The following is a 22,374-nucleotide window of genomic DNA, read 5'->3' as shown; positions in this document are numbered from 1 at the left end:
GAACTTTGCTGAAGTTGAGGTGCTCAAAATGAGATGTTTAAAAACAAAGTGTAGAAATTATTTTCTTTTTCAGCGCTCACTGAAACGACCTGCTCATTTGTCTCTGTAAAGCCAGGGAAGGTTTTCAAAGAGTAGAAGAGGACAGAAGTGCTCTGAGCTGCTGTTGTGACCCCCAAGTGAAAAGTTAGCAAAACATAAAAAGTGTCTAGGGTGAGTGGAAAGTCACAGTGGGTCTGCTCTGTTCCGCTGTGGCCCCAACAGGGCTCCACTCCATTCCCCCCCTTCCCTCCCGCATCCTCCCCAGCCACCCCCTCTCAAACCCGTTAATGGCCCCATAGCACAGATTGAGGAAGCCTCTCCTGAGTCCATTTGTACTTTTAGCCTCTTCTGTCCCTTGGGGGGTTGACACATCCCAAGATCTGGGCCTGCTGCGTAATGCGGCCGTGCGTGTGCCCTGGCCAGCTCCTCGTGAGCTTGAGGAGGACGGCAGAGGGTAGAACACTGTTTATGGTTAAAGCAAAACCCCTCTCCCCCCGCCAAAGAAAAAAGTTTCTGCGTTTTCTTAAGGAGTTGAAAAAGTTTGGATTTTTATTGGATCTCATTAGTTTTGCCCACAGTGACACATGATGCTCTGTCTGTTTATTGTGTTTTGTTGTCATGAGATGAGGGCTTATCATTTGAGTCCCTCCCATCAAAAGGAGTGAGGTTGTTGAAAGCTAAAAGCCACACGCAGGTCCGAAGAGATCCCACTTCCACCGCAGACCCACGTAGGCCCCCAGCACAGCCTTCCGTGGTTCCTGCCTCCCAGTGGACTCACAGGCCTCTAAGACAGAATGGAGTAAGTGAAGAGGTGACATTTCTCTCTTTCTTCCATACTTTGGCCCTTCTCCCATGTTAACCAAGTTTCCTGTTGGATTAGGACATGTGCAGCTGGGAATCGCACTGAGCTCACAGATCTCGATTGGGCTATTGGAGCTAGGTACACAGAAAAAAGGGAAGCGGACACTTCAGGAAATTATCATAGAGCTTTGGCCTAAATGTGGCCCTGAAGGCCCGAAAGATGCGTAGCCCTATTTCATCAGAAAGTATTCCAAGTCTTGCTTTGCTTTGGGGGGCTTTGGATTTGAAGCCAAAGGCACAGGTTCCAGCTGGCTTTCCCCCCTGTAGCGGGCTACCATGTTTGGCCAGTCTCTGTTTCTGAGCCAAGGAGGTGAGCACAGTTGTGGGGAGCTAGACTTTTTTCGAAGGTCCACGGCTGGGTGGCACATGAGAATTTGCCAAAGGCGGCTGACTCTGTAGGCCAATAGATGAAGGTGGACTCCTCATTTACAGTTTTGAGTAATGATCATTTATTTCCAGGTGACAAAGCTTTGAAGGGTGTGGGAGGCCCCCAACCACCCCTGAGTGGGAATAACTGGGAATAATTCCATGACCCTTTTGCTCTGTCAGGGAACACTTTCAAAAACGAGCTCTGGAAAATGTAAACAGACAAAATTTTGACCCCCATTAGAGTGGCTATTATTTAAAAAAGAAAGCAAAAAGAGAAAACAACAAACATTGGCGAGGATGTGGAGAAATCGGAAATCATGTGCACCATCAGTAGGAATGCGGAAAACAGTATGGCGGTTCCTCAGAGTGTAAACATAGAATTACTATATGACCCAACAATTCCACTCCTAGGTATAGACCCCAAAGAATTGAAAGCAGGGCCTTGAACCGAAATCTGTTCACCAGTGTTCGCAGCAGCTCTATTTATAGCAGCCGAAAGGTAAAAAGAACCCACATGCCCATCAACTGGTGAATGGGTAAGCACAATCCATCTGTCCATATTATGGACTATTATTTAGTCTTAAAGAGGAAGGGAATTCTGACACCTGCTACTACATGAATGAGCCTTAGAGACATTATGCTCAGTGGAAGAAGCCAGACACAAAAGGACAAATACTGTACGATTCCACTTCTATGAGGTACTTAGAGTAGGCAAATTTATAGAGACAGAAAGCAGCATGGTGGGTGCCTGGGGCTGGGGGAGAGAAAAGGGGAAGTTAGTGCTTAACGGGGAATAGAGTTTCAGTTTGGGATGATGAACACGTTCTGGAGATGGATGGTGGGGCTGGTTGCACAATACTGCAAATGTACCCGATGTCTCGGAACTGTGCACTTAAAATGGTTAAAATGGCAACTTTTACCACAATAAAAAAAGAAAGACTTAAGTTTTAAAACACTTGCCAATCCAATCTTCTTCTCATCAAAAGCAATATTTAATTTTCAAATAATATTAGCGTGTTACACCAAGGGGGCAACAGGCTGAGTTGCCGGCTTTCTGTCATAGCCCGGCGCTGTAGTGACCGCACGCATGTGCATCATCTTGTGCGAGCAATTTCTGTCCTTTCTGGGCATTTTGGTGACATGACAACACGTGGGTCAGGGAACGGAGAAGTGACTGTAGACAGGAAGGGCCATTATCTCTGCTTCTGACTGGGGTTAAGAAACCCCACGTGCTTCATTGGTCCTCTGCGTCTAGAAATACTATGATAACTCACAGTTTGCTGACTAATACAGGAAGAGAATGATGCTAGGGACTCGCTGTGTGTGACTAGCTTTCTGTGCAAACTATCCCCTGGAGCAAGTGCTAGGCCCTGGGGTAGAGTTCTGGAAAAAGTTAAGGCCTTAGGAGCTGGTTCGCACTGTGGTTGAGATCCTTAACAAAGTAGGAAGTGAGAGCCTCTGACCAAGGGCCCAAATGGCTTTTGGAAAGTCGACACATCTGCTTCTTGTGTCCCCACTCACGTGCCCAGCTCCCAAGACCTGTGGTTTCTGCGTTTGAGGGCCTGGTGAGGTTCACGTTTTAATCAGAGTTCTTTGTGTCTTGTCTGCGCCGCCACTTGATAACAAAAAGGAAGAAGTCTTCTCTGGCTCTGTCAAAGTGAGCTGAAGGACCCTTTGAAGGAATGAATGGAAGCTGGCGGGAAGGGGCGACACGACAGAATTAAGCTCTTGAGACTATTTCTGAGTGTTTCCGAGTAATTAGTGGTAGCAACTCCCAGACTTCAAGGCCGATGAACTCGGGCTCCCTGTGGGGCCACCACCCCCTGACCGTGCTGCATTTTTTCTGGTCCAGCTGGGGCTCTTGTTCTCTTCCAGCACGGGGCCAGCTGTGCCTGGCATTCCCCAAGGGTGAGATCTGAGAACACAGGGTTCCTCCAACCTCTGACGAACCCAGAGTTTAGCACCTCCCGCAGTAAATCTGCACTGGCCCTTCCGTGGCGGCGGTGGTCATGGTTTGATGCATTTTGGAAAGACAAAACAGGACCTCTGGCTGCCATTTCACATAGCACAGTGACAGCAGCACGTAAGAACCCCCTTCCCCCCCCAAAAATAGTTGGCTTAGAAATTCGGGCCACTCTTACCACTGTTTTTTCCCATGTAAGATCCATTCGTGCCACTCTGAGGTGGCACCAGTGTTCCTAAGAGAAACCAGTGTATTTCAGCCAGTCCTGAGAGAGCCGTGAGTGGTCTTCACTTAACACCCAGCGTATTTCTAAGTCTGCTGTTTCTCTTTGACCAGCACAGTGTAGAGTCAGCACATTTTGAAGGCTGTTCAGCATATGTTCTTCTCTCTTCAGGCTTAAAGTGTAATTTTTAAGTTCTTATAAATTCTGGTTGTATTTGAATAAGCTCTCACGCTTGGTTTAAAAATTAAAAAAAAAAAAAAACATTAAGAGGTTTTCCTCACTAGTTCGCGAGCATAGATTTTTACATTCTTTGTGGAAATGATAGGTTGAGGGTTTTGTTTTTGTTTGTCATTTTGACAGCTATATTGTTTTTCTTTTATTTGCTTCATTAGCTTTTCATTTGGAAGTGTCTTCTTTGGCAGGCTAATTACATTACAAGGAGATTCCTTCCCACTACCCCCAGAAAGGTCTCCTGACTTCAGGGTCCTTGAGAGATTTGAAGACAACTGTGATGTTCCCCCTGAGTCTTCTCTTCCCTCCCCAGTTCTTCACCCCTGTCCTGGCGGCTTGCCTCTGAACTGAGCACAAGGCATTAGAGTGAGACCCTCTGGGTGGGTAAGGTTCTACTCAACTGACTAAAATGCTCCAGGTGCATCGGTCCTGTGCAGAGGAGAGCGGGAAGGGAGGCTCACGCTTTGTTCTTGCCCCCCTAAATCTCACTTGCCGTGGTGATAGCCACATCCCGCATCTGCCTTGCCTGAGCTCATTTTCCAGGAAAACTCAAATCTTTATACCAACCCCACTCCCAGAAGAGGTTCCTAAAGGCAAAGCGTTTCTCTGTAAACTTGCACTTGACTTGTGTCTATTATTCACTCTCCTGCTGAATAAGGTTTGTGATAGAATATCAGACTAGGGATGAGGAAATAGAATGAGCCCTCATGATTGTTTCTAGAGCCATCAGCTTCCTACTTGGCAACACCTCTTATGGGCCTTTAATATTTTGTTTACAGTTATTACCTCTGAAATCTCCACTTTCTGGTATGTTCTCAGACTTTTCAAGGGATTTAAAAATTCAGGAGCTTGATGCCAATAATTGCTTTTAGAAGCTAACCCTGCCTTATTTTCTATAGATGACTTCCAGTTTGGACCATCAATTATTTTCCTCACAGAAACCCACAAAGTACATATTCGAGTTATTCGGAATTGAATATGAACTAGAAATCCTTAATGTTGTTAAGCTTCTAAAATGTGTATCGCACTCAACTAATGCAAAATAGAGCATTTAAGAGCTTGAGTACTGCACTTCGGATCTGAATGAAGAACCCAAGCCTGCCATAGTTGATCTGCACCAGATGTGTTTCCTGGAGCAGGTCACAAAGGCGGTTCACGTGTGTTAGATTTCTCTGTAAACTGGTCCAGGGATAAAGGAGCATGACTTGAGACTGAACAGGGTCCAACAAGCCCTGTGCTTCATCATTAGAAATGGGATGCTCTCCAACGGGAGGTATAATGCAGATCTCATGAACTCCGAGGTCTGGGGGCCAGGCTAGATTCCTTATCGGTTAGGATATATTGAGTCACAGATAACAGGCAAACCAACTCACACTGGCTTGGCCAATGAAAGGAACTGACTGAGTCCTGTAAGTGCAAGTCCGGCAGTTGGGTCGACTTCAGGGGTGATTTGAAGTAGTAGCTCAACTGTCACGGAGGATGCTGTTTCTTTCCAGCTATCTGTTCCTAGTCCTTCACCCCAAAGCTGGCTCCCCCTTGTGGGCACACACAGCGGCCAGCGGCTCCAGGGGCTCCAGGCTTCCTCCTCCCTCATCCAGCGGAGTGGGAGAGAGAGTCGCTTCGAGAAGCTCTGTCAGAAAAACAAGGAGGCTTCTTTCCCAGAAGCCCCTGGGAATTCGGGGCATAGTGGCCCGAACTGATTGCATGTCTACTATGCTGCTTCATGTGAGTTGAGCTAAGTGCCCCACTTCTAGAGCCCTGAGTGGAGCCAGGTTTCCCCAGAGCGTATAGGCAGCATGGGGCAAGCGAGGCTGCCTGAGCAGAAACTGGGGAAGGTGCCAAAGAGAAGGAAGACTAGATGTTGGCTAAGCGACCAACTATATTGTTATAATCGACCTCTTCGGCCATCCACATCCATCTGCTCCCTCCCTCCCAAGCACACGCCTCCCAAAATGCTCACCCCTACAGAAAGCCTACTTACTCCCTCCCCAAAGGGATTCAGCTCTGATCTATAAACTGCAGGTGATGCGCCATCCTCATGTCCCAGGACCCCTGGCCCCTGCTCACTGTGACAGAGAAGGAGCATGAGTACAGGACACCTTAGGGCTTTTGGAATGTTAACAAGTTTCTGGAATTTAATAAGTCAGGAACAGAAATGTGAAGGTTATTTATCCATCCCCCTCAGCCCCACCCGTATAGCACGGCGCTCTTTGGGATGACCATGGGACTCTTGAAAGCAGCCCTTTCTTTATCTAGGAGAACCCATATCCTTAGGCCTCATTTTGCAAGCATTCCCCCAAATATCCATAACCTGGGTATTAGTTGGGTCTTTGGAGAGGAGTGGCACTGGGTAGAGCTATGACATAGATCAAGTTGATTTGAGAACTTTGCCAATTTCCTGCCCGGGGCCCCTCACCGGGCCAACATCTCATTGTCCTTCGGGCCACAGCTTAAAGCTCGGTTTTGCCATGAAACCCCCACCCAGGCTAGGTTAGGTTCTCCTGTTTGTTCTCTAACACTCTGCAGTGTTCCTTACGGCACTTATCAACCTGTACTATAAATCCTTGTCTGGGTGCTTCTCCAGAATATGAATGTGACAGCTCTAAAAGGGCAAAAACCATGTCTGCCTTGGCCACCAATGTTGTCGCAGCACAGGGCCCAGATCATGGTAGGCGCTCAGTAAATACGGGTCGCACGAATGTTATAAAAGGCCGACTGAGCAGATTTCAGCTACAGTACTTGATTACAGTACGGTCTACCCTATACATTCTACAGTATAGGATGACAGGTACTCCAAAGGAAGCAAATAGTCAAAGCCCTCAGAAGAAACACACACGCCCGGGGAACCCCAGTGTCCTTGGCAACGGCCTCTCCCTCATTCTCTCTGGCAGCCTGGTACCCCAGGGGCCCGGGGTACCTCCCCACCTACTAAGCCCCCTGGGCTTCCTAGTCCTGGGCAGCAACCCCTTGAGCGCCCAGCTCCCTCCTGTCCCACGCCCATACGGTTTATAGATGGGCAGTTGAGGGACGACAGTAGAGGCCCCTCAGCTCACAGTACGCCCCAGCCAGCAGGGCCCAGAGAGCTGATCTGGGTGAGCCCCACACTTTCTCACTGGGGTATGGGGGTCCCACAAGGCCATGAAATGATAGGCCCTGAGTAACAGCTGGAGTCCCCTAACTTCCGGCGCAGACCCCGAGCTCATAAATTCCGCAGCTTGAAGCAGGCACGTGGCTTCAAATCTGGGAACAGGATATGAACTTCGTACGCTCTTGACAGTTTATCACCATTACTGTAAGCCTCTGCTATTAAATAAAATTTTACAATTACATCAGACTGAACCCTTAAACTAATTTATTCAGAGAAGGCCAATTATTTATTAAAGTCCACAAACCAGCTAGAAGTATATCCTGTGTATATTGATTTTGAAGACTGTGCCTGAGCTTAGTGTAACTGATGAATCCGTTTTCGTTGGATGTTCACACATCAAAAAGGACGGCTGTTTGCCCAGCCTTAGTGGTAGGTTATGCATATGTTTGCCTTTCTGGTTCCCAGAGCTAGACCTTATTCCTTCAAAACAGCCCCATAATCCACCCATTTACTGGCTTGCAAAGCTTCGATGAGGGAGAGAGAGCAGTATGGTAAGATACCAGAACTTTCTCTGCAGGGCAGTGTATTGTGTTTACTGAGGGCTGCTGGATGTGTCCAGGATTTCCCCATGACTTGCATTGCCCAGTTCATGACTGGGGTGAGGAAGGAAAATAACAGAAAAAGATATCTGGCCCAGGAAATTACAGAAACTCCAATAAAACTCAGACAGAAATTAAGTCTCTGAGCTGTGAGCCAAGTGCTCAAGGAAAGAGACAGGGGAGCGCTTCTTGCATTGCTCACTGCTCACTGTGGTGCTTCACGGGCAGTGTGGGGAGTGGTGGGGTGGGGAAAGGGTTTCCTCTATATTTGAGCGGAAAGAGGAGCTCAGTAGCCAAGTGCTTCCTTGTGTCTGTTCAGGTCTGCTGCAAGGCAGACCCCAGTATGGGGTTAGAAGTGTAAGACGTGCATTGGGGTGGGGGGAGCCTCAGCCCACAGTGCACGTGGTCCATGACGACTGGGGGACAGAGGAGGATTGGGTAAGAACAATCTTGGACCACAGTACAGCTCCAGGGAAGTTTCAGCAAGGCCAATGGAGAGTCCTCGAGCCAGAGTTGCCATTGGAAGAGTCCCGTACCGCACAGGAGTGAGCCTGCATTAGTATACCTGCCATGTACTGTCAATGGTTGGGAGTGGGGCCAGGGCCACATATGGTGACAAAGCCAAAGGGACAGCTCTTAGAGGCTACCCCATGGCAGGAGATCTGAGCAGCCGTTAGTGTAGCCACCACATCCTTCCTTTGGTAGCTATGCCTGGGCAGGCCCTTCCCTGCGTTCCTGGCAGACAGACAGTGATAGGAACAGATGCAAGGGTAGCTCCGGACTGGCTACTTTGGAGAACGAAGCCAAGGCTGGTTTGATTGGTTTGTAGGTGGACTGTGTTTCTTCACTGCCTCTCCATTCAGTGTTTGGATTCTTGGTTTCCCCCCCTTTCCCCTTGTTTGTCCAATTCACCCTTTGACCCCAGGTCTAGGAAATATACAACCATATGCATTTGGAAGAAGTTTAAAATGAATTAGCTGGCTGGCTTTAATTTCCATCCTAAGCATCTAAAGATTCCTAGGCCTTGCATGTGAGGCCGACTGAAGAGACTAAAGTTATTTGAGAAATCAGCAAAATGAATCTTCAGCCTCTTGATTACACAGGGAAGGGTCCAGGCTTTGTCTAGTCACTGTCTTTCAGTTGTCTTTGTATCACGACACCAGCGAACATGAATATTGAAAGAAACCTTGGAGGTTGTCTAGTTCAATGACATCATTTTACAGATGAGGACACAGGGAGACCCTAATGGGAAAAAATAGACCAACACTCTTTAGGAACAAAGATGCAAAAATTCTCAACCAAACCCTGGCAAATCAAATCCAGTAACATATAAAAAGGAATTACACACTGTGACCAAGTGGGCTCTATCCCAGGAATGCAAGGCTGGTTCAACCTATGAAAATCATTCAGTGTAATGAACTGTATTAACAAAACAAACAACAACAACAACAAAAACACCATCTCAATAGACACAAAAGGAAAGGGACTTTCTCAAGGTCAGAGAGTTAATGGCAAAGCCCAGGCTGTGCTCAGGTTACCCAGCTTCCAAGCCAGAGCTCGCCATAGCAGTGGGAGTGGGGACAGAAGGCAGAACTAGCCCTTCCCCATGCACTGCCCTGAGCCCACATGGAGGAATTTCCCCTTGTCCTTCCATCCCGTTCTCACAACAGTCCGTGGCAGTGGGCACTGTTGTTGCCCCTACTTTCTGCCTGGAAAAGCAGGCTTAGAGAGGCAATGGAACTTACCTGAGTCCACCCGGCTGCCAAGCACAAGGAGGAGCTAAGCCTAGACCCCAGGTCTCCTGTCTCCCCCGCTGGCTCTTTCCCTTGCCCTTCACTGCTCCCCTCATTGATTTGTGCCACTGGATTAACCTGGTTCCATTAGTTCTCAGATCATCCACCTCCAGGCCAAGTAGATGGGCTTTTGGCTGTGAGCAGGTGGGAGTGTCCTCCAAATTCTCTGGGGGAAGAGCCCCTCCCCTGTGCCACTGTGTGACAACTCTTGGAGCCCAGGCTGTTGACTTACCTTGGTGAAATCTGGGTCAAGTGGCCATTTCTATATGCTAATGGCTAGAGCATATGTGCAAGGACTGGAGACCTGTAAAGAAGCATGGGGGGGGGAGCCAGAGGCCAGAAGGCTGGGACATGGGGACCAGTGGGGAAAAGAGAGGAATGAAGCTGTTCCTTTGTTCCTGGAGAAGCTAAGGGCCAGGCTGGCCTGGCTTTTGGCAGAGCCTAGCCCAGTGAGAGCTCTTGCCACTGAGTCCTGGCTCTTCCTGGTAGGACAAGAAAAAGAAGGCAGACATTTCAGAGAGTCAGGGAGAGAGACACAGCAGGGCCAGGATGCCGTGAGGTGTCTTCTTTTTGGCCCCACACCTGGACCTCTCAGATGGAGCTGGACCAAAGGCCCAGTTGGCCCAGCTTCCTCTGGAGGTATTCACCATGGCTTCCAGAAGCTTCTTCTCTTCAGAAATGCATTTGGAGAGCGCCCCCAACCCCCACCCCCACCCCGAACCAGGCACTGAGGCTTCAGGCCATTTCCAGGCTTTCCCAGCACCGCTCTGCCTGTTTAACTCGGAGACATGGGGTGCCCTTTCTTTCATGCTCTCACTGAGAATCACAGAGGGGTTGAAAGAGGTCAACTTTGTACGGTCTACTCTTTTCTCTTCCTCATGCCCTCTGTCTTGCATATAGATATGTTTCCACCCGGCCACCCACCAACAATGCACACACTACCCGCCACCCTTCCCTCCTCCTGTCCTGGCATTTAGACCAGGGAGAGTGGCTTCCTTTGGGATAAAGGGCTGGCAAGAAGGCACCCTGGACTGGGAATCAGGAATGCTGAGTTCTAGTCTCTTCTGACTTGGGGCAAAGCCCTTCCCTACCATGAGCCCCAGAGTCCCCACCTACCAAGTTGGTAGCAACCAGTATTTCTCAGAAGGTGGCATTGCAGGGTGCCACTCCCAGAGACTGAGTCGTTGCAAAACAGTGGAGCCAGGTGCTCTCTGTGTGTCTCTCGGACTCTCCAACTCTCTATCTTTAACTTGCTTGGCCACATATCTTTTCTCTGATTTTTTTTTATTGTGCTAAAATACACATGACATAAAAATGGTAATTTTTTAGGGTACAGCTCAGGGGTATTAAGTACATTCACATTGTTGTGCAACCATCTCCACCATCCACCTCCAGAACTCTTTTTATTTTGCAAGACTGAAACTCTGTCCCCATTAAACAATAACTCTTCGTGACACACTGCCCACAGCTCTTGGCAACTATTATATTTACCTGGCAGGAGAGATACCATGATCACCAAGGTGGTTTTCCCAGAGCAAGGCTTATCCATTGCTTGGCAGTCTTGAGCAAACCATGGACTTCTCCATCTACAGAGAATGGTGACTCTCATAGGTGACCTCTCAAAAGTTCTAGGGTGGGAGGGCGAGGAGTCCGCCCCAGGGAGACAGAATGGGCCAGAAGAAGACAGAAGATGAGGCTTTCAGTAAAAGGAAAGTAGAGAATGATAAAGGTTGGGAAGGAAGGAGACCAGCCAAGCAGTCGTGAGAAAGTTGCATAGTAGGAAAGTGTGGATTCATTTGTGGTTAGAATACCTACTTGCACAAAATAAGATCGAAATTCCAAAGCGACTTTTTCTTAACCTATAAACTGATGATTTTTTATGAATTTGAGTTGTTCCTTCGACATAGCACTGTATTTTCTGTTTACATGATTCCTGGTTTTTTCTAATCCTGGTTCTCTTAAATCCATATAATATGTACAGAAGAGCATATAAAGCATATGATAGTAAGACCAATAGCCATGGACCCACCAACCAGGTTAAGAAATAGAACATTCAAAATATCTTAGAAGCCTTCTGTGTACCCCTCCCACTTCCCAGAGATAATGACTCTCCTGACTTCCAAGGGCCAACTCTAGGAATACGCCCTAGGCCCCTTGGTAAACTTCGAGCTCCAATCTCTTTCGGTAGCTATTGTCTGCATAGGTTTCCACAGATGGCTCCTCCCATCTGTTCTGTGTTGATCCTCACTAGTTTCAATTTTAGATGGGGACCTTGTCATTTTCCAATCTCTTGATTACAAGAGTAATCTTTGTAGTAAACTTGGAAAGTGCAGGCAAGTATAGAGAAAACAAACTCCATGGGATACTAAAATATATAAATATATGATATATAAATAAGCCAGGAGTAACCACTGTTACCATGTTGCAATACAGCATTTCATTCTTTTTTCTTTTTTTTTAAAGATGTATTTATTTATTTGACAGAGAGAGAGAGAGAGAGAGCAAGGGGAGGGGCTGAAGGAGCGGGAGAGAGAATCTTTTTTTTTTTAAAGATTTTTTTTTATTTATTTATTGAGAGAGAGAGAGAATGGTAGAGAGAGAGCACGAGAGGGAGGAGGGTCAGAGGGAGAAGCAGACTCCCCGCTGAGCAGGGAGCCCGATGCGGGACTCCATCCCGGGACTCCAGGATCATGACCTGAGCCGAAGGCAGTCGCTCAACCAACTGAGCCACCCAGGCGCCCCGGGAGAGAGAATCTTAAACAGGCTCCACGCCCAGCACAGAGCCCAACTCGGGCCTCGATCTCATAACCCTGAGATCATGACCTGAGCCAAAATCAAGAGTCAGATGCTTACCCGACTGGAGCTCCTCAAGCACCCCTCACTATTTTTTCTATGCAGAAATATATATTTCACATTATTGGCACCCAGCTTTGTATATAGCTTTTTCTTTTATTGTGCAATATAGCACAGATGCCGAAAAGTGTGCAAGGCCTATATGTCCAGTTTAAAGAAGAAGTGTAAAGTGAAACCCTGTGTCACCACCAATTATGTTGAGAAATAGAATGTTGCCCCCTCCCCGAGTCGACCCCCATATGCCTCTTGTGATCCCAGCCTCTCCTCCCTGCAGAGGCGACCACTCTCCTGATTCCGACGTAATCATTCTCTTGCGTTTCTATATAGTTTCACCACTTATGAATGAACTCTTAAACAAGCAGTTGCTTCATTTTGAAGAACTGAGTGGTGAGCACAAGCTAGATGCTACGCAGCAAAGAGCCACTATCAGCTGCAGGCTTCCAGAAGGGAAGCTGAGTAGTCCTGGTCACTGTCCGCCCCCAGCTCCCCTTCTGGGGAAGTCGGTGGCCCAAGGCACAATGGACTGGGGCACGTATAGAGCCCACCACCACCGGGACGCCTGACAGGGTCATGGGCATGGTACTGGACACACCCAGAAGAAATATGGCTTTCGAGCTTGCCACAGCCTGCCTCCAGGTCCTCCAGCCTCCAGGCGTAGGTCAACACAGGACACCTTTGTGGGGTGAAGTGAGCGTCCTCAGCTGATCCAGGGAGCAGGATCTACAAGGCAGAGCAGGAATTCAGCAGCAGCAAATGATCAAGCCAGATCTCTGCCATGGCCGAGGAGAGGCAGATACTCATGGACGTAGAGTGGGGGAGGGGATCCAGGCTCTACCCCATTACGTTGGCCCCCTCCATCCACTTCATCTCCCTTCCAGAGGCAACCTGGGGCCCCTGTTCCTGAGCCCGATGGAGATTCAGCCATCCAGACCAAGCTACTTTTCCACCTTCCCCTCTGATGTCCTGTGATTCGGGCTGTGTAGTCAGTTAACCTTCGTTCTAGCTATTCTTTAACTTGGGAAACTATGGTGCTGTTGTCTTCTCTCCTGTTGTCCTTATCCTTGTGGGATTGTGTCTTTAAAAACAAAACAAAACCCTTACCGCACTTTTAGTGAGGCTCTGGGAGGGAGCGAAGTTAGATGCTTGCATTAAATCGGCTGTCTAAATCCGGAAGTCTCCAAAGGAAATCCTGCCGCTCCCTTCCTCGGTTGCCCGAATGTGATGGTTAGTTGGATGGCTCCTCTGGCGCCCTGGGGCCTGTCAGCAGCGCTCACTGTAGCAGGTACAGTGCTGGGGACAGAATGTGGGCACGCAGAAGCATACGGGGTAGGCTCTGGACATTACATTTTTAGTATTTGTAATTAAGAGCCTGAACTTGGGAGTAGTTCAGACCCAAGTTTGGCTTCCAGTTCTGCCCCTTACCTACTGTGGACTTGGAGCAAGTTACTTCGTTTCTCGGAACCTTATTTTCCTCCCTATAAAATGAGGAATAGTAATGGTACCCGTCTTTCAGGGTTGCCTTGGGAATTAAAGGGGATTACATGAAACTGTGGCATTTAATTCAGTGCCTGGCACATTGTACACGCTCAGCACGTGGTAGGTGTTACCATCACTGTCATCATCCTGAGGCCCTAGGAACTTTCCAGAAGCTTCAGAGCAACTCGTGCCACAGGCCTCTTCTGGCTGCCGAGGCTCTGGATTCCAGAAAGCCTTGATGCCCTCCCCCTTTACCCAGCCCTTGACGTCCTCCACAGCAGTGCTCTTGACCTCACCTTGCTCCTGGGATGATTCCCAGGGGCCCACCTAGCCTGACCAAGCACAGCTTTCCTATCTAATCACCCAGCATTACTGACAGCAGGCACAGCACTGGCCACACTACAGAAGGGCCCCAGAGAAAACGGCCCCCCAAAATATCAGCAGAGGATTGCCGACGTGCTCTGCGCCTGGTGCTGTGGGAGCCCCCGAGGGGCATCCCGGTCTCTAGCCTGGGTGAGTCACAGGCCACCTGCCTACCCATCGGGATTCATGCTGCAGAAAAGATATTTATGCCTTCATTCTGTAATTGATGTATACATTATTGATTTTGCCTTTTTGTGTTCTCTCAGCAAAGTAGCTGTTTACCAATTGAACTTAATCTAAATTCCAAGTCTGAGGACTTGATTTGACCAAGTGAATTTGATTTGGGACTCCATCAATTTTAGTCAGCCCCAGACATTTAAACTTCAAAAAATTGAAGTTAAATTATATACATTTATAAAGGGAAAAATCCCAGAAAACCTCAAACTCTTCCAGCTCTTGCATAGGGAATACCCTGCTCCAAGGACACTTTAACAAAATGCAAATTTACGGGAAAGCTCCACCCAGCGGGTGGGGTTGGTGCTACCCTAGAGTTCTTGGCAGAATGTCCTCAGTGAGCCCTAGCTCCCTCCCACCCCCTGTACCACATGGTCATAACAGAAATACCCCAACTCGGATTTCTCCTAATTTTAGGATACAGCTGTTGCAAAAAGAACACGTGGGTCACGCAGTAGCCAACCCAGCAGCCATTCCACAGCTGTGGAACCCTAGCGGCCTTCCAGAATCTTCTCCCTGCTGGTCTGCTTATTATAATAGCAAAGGTTTCAGGTGGGCAATTTGATCATGCAAAACTCAGGTCGTGGGCTTTGAAGTCAGACAACATCTGGGTTCTAGTCCAGGCTCTGGCCTTTACTAATGAATGACCTTGGGCAAGTTGCTGAATACATGGCAGAGGCATTATTGGTGATGAAGACTACCACTAGCTAATCTCCAGAGAGTGCATGCAACAGGCGTGAATAGGTGTTCACTCGAGTCATCTTCAGAACCCCTACGACACTATGCATAATGTACAGCTACGACATCTCTTTTACAGATGAGGAAGTTGAGGCACAGAAGAGTTAGTAACTTCCTCACAATGACATAGCTATGAAGTGACAAGTCCACGGTTCCAGCCCAGACCTCTCTCCGGGGCCTGCATGCCCTCTTAGCCCCTATGCCAAAGAGCTGTGCTCTCCAGTACTTAGCCGGCAACCCCATGGGGCTATTGAAATCAATTGAAATCAATTAAAATAACTAAAGTTAAGAATTCAGTTTTCCATTTGCACTAGCCACATTTCAAGTGCTCAGTTGCCACACGTGGCCAACGGCTACTCTGTTGGACGACGTAGGTAGGGAGAACACTCTTTTCTTTCTGGGAGGATGATTCGACATCCTCTCAGAAAGTTCTGTTGGACAATGCTGCCTGTAGAGCTTCTGGGATTTTATTCCTTACAAAATCTGAGACTTGAGTTGTATAGCTTTCTTGTATTATTATTAATAAACACCTGGTCGTGATAGATTGAAATGCCTTCTGCACTTTGGCCAAGTAGGGCAATGGCAAGCAAAAAGCCAAGAAGTCTAACTCACATTACATTTTTCCTGTCTTCCCAATGCATTACTTCAAATTTACAAAATTGTCTCCTGTCACTTCTGTTTGACATGTAGGGACATTCACCAATTTGCCCCAAGATTCAGCTTCTTCCACAGCTCTGTCTTGACCTCTTTGGGTTATCTGGATAACATTTAGTACCCTAGTACATTCGTCTCACCTGTGACTTTGAACGACGAGCTGGCTTCTGAAGTCGGCTCAGCCCTGAAGGACCCTGGGCTCTGAGAGTCTCTGTCATATGTGCCAAGTCTCCAGTTTCTTCTCTTGGGCTTTCTCTGCTCACCTCTGTCACATGGTTAGTAGAGGTCAGAGAAAAGAAAGAAAGGGGCTCAAGGTTCCTTGCCTGAACTGCTGGATGATTCAGTCTAGGAATCCGCAAGCTCCCAGAAGCCGGTGGAATCACAGTACACAACCATAACCTTGTGAATACACATACACCTCCTTCCGAAGCTCCATGGTGGAGAAGACTGGACCAATATCTGATCTAGTCAATAATTTATAGAGTTAGAACAGCCATCCACTTCTTGCACAGCACCTGAACGTTTATGGGGGTTAGTCATAACCTTCGCTTCATGACCCAGAGCCCATTCGAGCTACAGTGATGTCACAGAATAGCCAAGGAGGTGGAGTTACTCCAGTGTAAACGAAGGAGGACACCTTGGACTGCTCCTCTTCGGGTGCAGGGAAGGAGCCTCTGGACTTCCAAACCCAGGAGTTGCTTGGGTCTTAGCCACTCTGTAAATCAGATTCAGGTCTGTACCCCCCCTCCCCTTGCCACTGTGTGTCCTGGGTAAACCTACCTCTGCTTCCTTGTTAGCTGAGGTTATTTGTACGGTGTGGTTATGATCCTGCTCTGTTCTATCGATGGGTTTCATTAACGCAACAGTGTTGAAAAGGGATGAATAGATGTGCTTAAATGAGGGGCGAGGCTCTGTTTATCATTAACGTTCATCCTAGAGAGAGGCTAGCACAGTCCTCACCAGATTACCATCTCCCGAGTGCCCAGCTCATCACGCCAAGCTCCTAACGGAGTAAGGTCAGGGTAGAAGAGCTGGATCTCAAAGGACGTGTGGGAGTCCCAGAGTGAAAACAGGGAGAAAGTGCATTCCAGGCTGGGTGAATCAAGGGGCACCAGCTCAGAGGGCTGAACACACATGGTGGCCTTTGATGAGCTGAGACTGGCATGATTGGAGGGCAGAGAACATGACAGTATGGAACATGAAACCCGGCTCTTAGTGCTGCTGTGAGGATGGGAGGCCAAGCTTATGGACAGCCCAAAGAACAGAATTTAGCAGGCTGTGCTTGCATCCCTAGGCACCTGCAAGCCATTGGTGGATTTTTCAGTGGGGAGGGACCCTTGGCCAACCTCAGTCCATCAAGCTCTCGGGCAAGCATGGAAAGCCCAGACCCAGGGAACTGAGTGGATGTGAGTTCTGTGAAATGAGGCGCTACGACTATCAGACGTTATCCATCCCATGGTCTACTGCGAAATTTGGACTCATGTGGAACCAGCCAGTCTAAGAGCTAGTGACCGTGCCCACTGGTAATTGTTAATTGACTTGCTTTTCTGAGCTTTTCAGTGGTACCAAAAAAAAAGAGATGGATTTACCTTACGTTTGGAAACCTCGGGGAGTTGAAGATGTCCCTGACAGCCTTTTCCTTGAAAGTTGGGCCTCACATTTATAGGGTGTGTGATAAGCAGGGTTTTTTCTTCCCCCAAATTAAATAAAACAGAGAAGATGCATGAGCATCGGTTATAAAGCGCCTAGTCAGTCAGAGTGCAGATTGAATCTCATCTATTTTATTTATTTCATTTTTCAACTGGGGATTGCATTGGTTCGCCAAGTGCTGCTCCCATTCTGCTCCCCTTGAATGAGTGGCTCCAGATAGAACTGCCCACCGTGTTGGGGCGTCCTCCGCCGCTGGTAATGTCCACGTGCCATCTGCAGATTGTTGCGCCTGCTGGACTACAGAGGCACTGATAAGCGTATGTTAACGCTGATGGGGCGGTCCTGTTTCTTGACCCATCACTAATACCCTATAAGTCCCGTGAAGCTACCAGGGATTCCTGAGCAAAAGCTTAAAGTGCTTCAGTTCCCTCCAAATAAGCCCTATTCATTGCTTTGAGGTTGTGGCATCATGGAGTGGGTGGGCAATCAGAGCTCTAGTAATATCTGCATTTGGGGATTGTAAAAACTCCAATGTGGCTATAAAATAGCGTTTAAAACGATCAAGGAGCTAGGTGTGCGGGCACAAAGAATTGTCAATTGTAGAAAGCGCCGTTTCTGCTGGAGTCCCGGATGACTTTGCTCCAAGGACAAACTGAAGCTGCCCAGGGCCAGTGAGCTCCGCTCTGTAGGGATGACCCACCCGAAGAGGAGGGGCGCTGGGCTCCCTGCACAGTCTGGATACCGTCAGAATGGCGAGGAAGTCTTCTTTCCCAAGTGCACTGAGTTTACTTGCGAAGGATATTTTGTGTTGTTTTTTGATTTTGTATCTGTCTGGGGGATGAGTGTACTCTCTGAAACCCTCCAGGTGGTTTGATTGTCTTCCCAATCCCCTCTTTAAGTATTTATAATTTGTTCTTAGGAATTTGTCTGGAGCCCCCTCGTAACACTTTGCCTGAACTTTTCTAAATGGTGCGTTTCAAGAGTTTCTACATTTCAAAACTCGTTTTGCAATTTGGTAAGCTGACGACTGAACACACACACACACTCCATGGCAAACCACGTGTGGGCTTGGCAACCAGGCAAACCCAAGTTTGCATCCTGCTCTCATACTAACGAGCTGTGTGACTTTGGGCAACTTAGTTAACCTCTCTGGCCTCAGTGTCTTCATCTATAAAATACGGACCATAATAGCTCCTGCCTCGTAGACAGCTGCTTAAAGGACTGAGTGAGACCAAATGTCGAAAGCGCTTGGATCAGTGCCTGGTGCCGAGCAAAGGCTCGATAAATTCAGTGGTGGCGATTTTTACTGTTCCTTCGAATGGGACATCAAAATACCTACTGGCCTGTCATCCATTGCAGGGACTTGTTCTCAGGCGGTGCTTAGTGTTTATTGCAATGAATTGAGTTGATTCCAGCCGTTTAACTTAGTTTGGGGGATAAAGATTTCCCTTTCTACCGGGATGCTAGGAGACGCGGATGAGGACTCGCAACCCAGGTGGTCCAGCGTGAGAGGGAGGAGGCCGTGTCCTGTAGAAGGAAGAGCCCGGTTATCAAGTGTGAGGTTTTTAAATTGCCTTCGGCTGAAAGAATTTGGGTCATAGGTTCCTTTCTGGCAAAATCCCTGTCATCTAAAACATGACGGCAAGGAAAGGTCCCACACACACCCAAGTCCCAAAGCCTTGGGGCCCTGGTAAGGTGAAGTACAGTGAGGGCTACAAGTTCAGGACTCAGCTGTGGTGGGATTTACACTTGACTGTTTGGTTTTGCACTCACCATTTGGTTTTGCAGATTCCTCAGCATTTCTACACACACAAACCTGCAAACCAGTTTAGAACTCTGTGCTCCGTTGGGGAAGGGGGGGCCGGGAAGGGGATGGGAGGGATCGGGATTGGTCGAGGTCATTGCCGATGAACCAGCTATCTGACCTAGCTTCCTTCCCATTTCCAACAAGACAATGACTGATCAAGGCAGAGGATCCCTAACTGAGATCCATGGATGGGTAGGAAGTGTCCAGAAAACCCCTGAAATTATATGTAAAACGTTGGTGGGCCGGTAGAGGGGAAACACCACCGGGAGTGCTTTTTTCTGTGGAGAGAGACCATAGCTTTTAATGAATTCTCAAAGGAGTTTGTGACCCAAGGCAATTAAGACCGCAAAGCTGTTTGGTTCTGTTGCCCCAGACCAGCTGGTGTGTATAACCACAGCACCCAAAAACGACCCAGCTAGGCAGGCAGTCATGGCAGTGACAAGATCAGTCAGAAGCATTTTGTGGCCAAGCAGCTGATGGATTGTTCAATCGGTTGTTGTAGACTCATGTAGACAAAGCCTGCAAGCTTGGGGAAGCCAGGCCCCCCCAGGTCAGCCTCGGGCGACAGCCCCCATCCTGCCAGGCCCTGGGGAGTGAGTCCTTCCTGCCCAGCAGCTCGTTTGCCCACGAGCTGGCCCGAGTCACCTCCTCGTACAGTACCTCAGAGGCCGCGCCCTGGGGCGGCTGGGATCCGAAGGCCTGGAGGCAGGTGCCCGCTCCGCCACTGCCTAGCTGCGACGCTGTAGGTAAGTCACTTCCCCCGAGCCTCGCTTTCTCATCTGTCAACCGGGGCGCAGCCCCTGCTCAGCCTGCCCGCCTGCCTCACAGGGTTGTTGGGAGGAACACAGGAGGTGACAGCCCGTAAAGCTCTGTACACCTAGGAGGGATCTCTAGTGCTTTCTCTACTGTGTCCTGGCCAGTCTTTGGCAAAGAGACCACCCAAGCAAGCAGAGTGCTCCAGGCGCCTGAGCCTCACCTGCAGGGAAATGAGTGGGGGTCGCCCCGGGTGCAATTGCCCCCTCCCTGCGCTAAGCCTTCCAGCACCCTGGGTCCTTCCCTGTCTGTCTGTCCCTGCGGCCAGACTGTGAGCCCGAAGGGGGACAGGGGCTGGGCCCTCTGCCCCTCCAGACCTCCCCCAGTGCCTGCCTGCTCTGTGCCCAGTGGGTGCTCAGGAAGTGCCTCTCCTGCAAGCTCCGCTGTGGACTCTGCACCCCCACGGTGTGCTCTGACCCCACCCAAGACTCGTGCACCCTAGAAGTGGGAAGTCAGATCACCCCACTGGAGGACTGGCAGCCGGAGGAGAGCAGGCAGAAGGAAGCCAAGCCAAGCCTGGTCCACGATGGCTGTGAGTTTTGATCGTCCCCTGGAGTCTAGAAGGAGTGGCTTGACTTGCCCTGAAGAGTCACATCAGTGGTCACGGGAGCAAGATGGTGGACGCCAGCCAGAGCGGGCCTTTGCTGAGAACACCGTTTGAAGTGCCGAGTTGTTCTGGTGCATGAAATAGCAGCGTGCATGGGACGTCTGCCCTGTCTGCAGAAAAAAAACTGGAGAAATGAGCATTTGCTAAGTGATAGTGATCAGAAGATGGTCATCAGGCTGAAAGGGCCTCCGGGATTCTGGCCTTTAATGGAAATTCTGCTCTGGTACGCGTGGCCTTGTTCTGCTTAGGCCGCCAGGCCCCGCTGGAAAGAACAAGCAGAGCCTTCTGCTCAAGATCTATTGATGCCTCCCTCTTTGCCCCTTTGCTCAGTGTGCTCTTCATCGGTTCAGTCTCCAGCTGGAACCGGAGAAATCTTGTCCAGGTCAAAGCTGCCAGGGAAACAGAATTAGCAAAACTGGATGGGGACGTGGTCCGCTCCGGGTGTCGTCGGGTCCCACCCTGGTCTTCCCTGCCTTTCCCTTTCCTCACGAGTCCAACGTTGACAGGGACGCCAGCTAGCTTGCCTCAGAGTCCTAGTCCCCTGCCTTATTGTGTCCCTTCCCAAGGCAACGCCTTCCGCCCAGCAGGGGAGGGGGGCCGGGCAGATGCTCGGCCCTCAAACCTTTCCTAAGAAGCTTTGGAAGTTGGGCGCTCCACGGGGGCTTTGAGGGACGGGCTGTCGCACCAGCTCAGCCGGTGACTCAGGAAGGCCGGACTCAGTGTGAGACGGAGGACACAGGCACCGCAGGCGAAGAAGAAAGGCGAGCTGCAAACATGTTTGGTTCCTCTGCCCCGGGATCATTCCCAGCATTTAGACCAAGCCCTTCCGGGACCAGGCCGCCCTGAAACCACCGAGACAGAGGAGGAATCAGAATAGAGTTCACACAGTTGGAGATCAAGTAGAAAGACAGAAACTGGAGAGTAAAGCAGCTGACCTACAGCTCTCTGCTTTTTGCTGGTGATGACACTGATTTTGTGAAGCCCCTAGTCAGCCTCAGACTGGTCCAGACCCCAGAGCCCCAGCCTCTCCGTGCGCAAGGCCCCAGGGCCCCTACGCCAGGGTCCCGGAGGGGCCCAGAAGGATGCCAGCAGAACACCCTCAGGGTTTCTGCCTTGCCCACCCGCTCTTGAGCCCTTCACTCTGCCCTAATTTTCTTTAGGAGATGTGTCACCATCTGAAGTGATCTTCTTTGATTAATTTACTTGTATCTTGTCAGCTTCCCCCTCCATTATAAGCTCCGTAAGAATGGAAGCCCAGCGCTATCCCCCAAGAAATGTGTGTCCGCTGATTGACAGAGGGACTTACCTGGCTGCTAAGTAAACCCCATCTTCCCATCTGGTATTTGAGCACGTTCGTTCCCGGGGCTCCAGAGCCACTGAGGCCCACAGCTCGCTGGGTGCACTCTGGGCCAGGAAGGACATTGAGCAGAGGCAACGCAAGAGGGCCAGATCTTGGCCTCAGCGGTCGACGGAGAGGAGAAGTGGCTTGATGGCACGCTCCTCAATCCCATCATTCTGGAGGCCTTCTGGAGAAACTGAATCATGGGCATTGAGAGTTAGGAGGGACCAGGAAACAAGGAACCTCGCCTGTCGTTCACTGTAGGAGGCCCCTATGGTTTCCAAAGGATACTGGTGAAGAATGGGAGCCCAAGAGCATCAGCACCCGCCCCCAACTGGGCTCCCGATGGAAGTGTCTGCATTCCCTTCATCCACAGGCTACCGGGGAGCCAGAGCCCATGGGTCTCAGGCGTCCCCATCCTCATGGGTGTAAGAGCCCCAAGAATTCCAATCTTGATTTCATGCTCTCCAGCAAGAATGCTGTCCTCCCTGTCATTTCAAAGGATAAGTCAGAAAGGTGGCTGAGTTGTTTCCAAATCTGGCTTCCAGAAACTACAAAAGAAGGTGCTTTTCCTAGTGGAGTAATAAACAAACATGCACAGTAGAGCTCATTAACCTTTGAACCTTTAAGATAGCTGAGTGTCTTCTGCTGTGTGGCAGGCTGGCTCCCTGTGG

The 22,374-nt window shown here is 49.4% G+C and overlaps 1 protein-coding gene across 4 annotated transcripts in view; it reads left to right on the top strand.

Annotated features, from left to right (window-relative positions):
* The window catches only part of MAMLD1 (mastermind like domain containing 1), a 116,128-nt gene that overhangs the window by 86,707 nt on the left and 7,047 nt on the right, over positions 1 to 22,374 (top strand). Inside the window, exon 4 of one of the 4 annotated variants that reach the window (XM_078065497.1) lies at positions 19,444 to 19,687. The exons of the other annotated variants lie outside the window; for them this stretch is intronic. Coding sequence (XP_077921623.1) covers positions 19,444 to 19,687 — 244 coding nt within the window. The remainder of the gene's footprint in view (positions 1 to 19,443; positions 19,688 to 22,374) is intronic. 4 annotated transcript variants of the gene reach the window in all.

The sequence above is a fragment of the Halichoerus grypus genome, chromosome X, assembly GCF_964656455.1.
Source record: "Halichoerus grypus chromosome X, mHalGry1.hap1.1, whole genome shotgun sequence".
NCBI classification, from domain to species: Eukaryota; Metazoa; Chordata; class Mammalia; order Carnivora; family Phocidae; genus Halichoerus; species Halichoerus grypus.
Note: the sequence above shows the minus strand (reverse complement) of the source record. Positions and strands in the feature narration are given on the sequence as shown.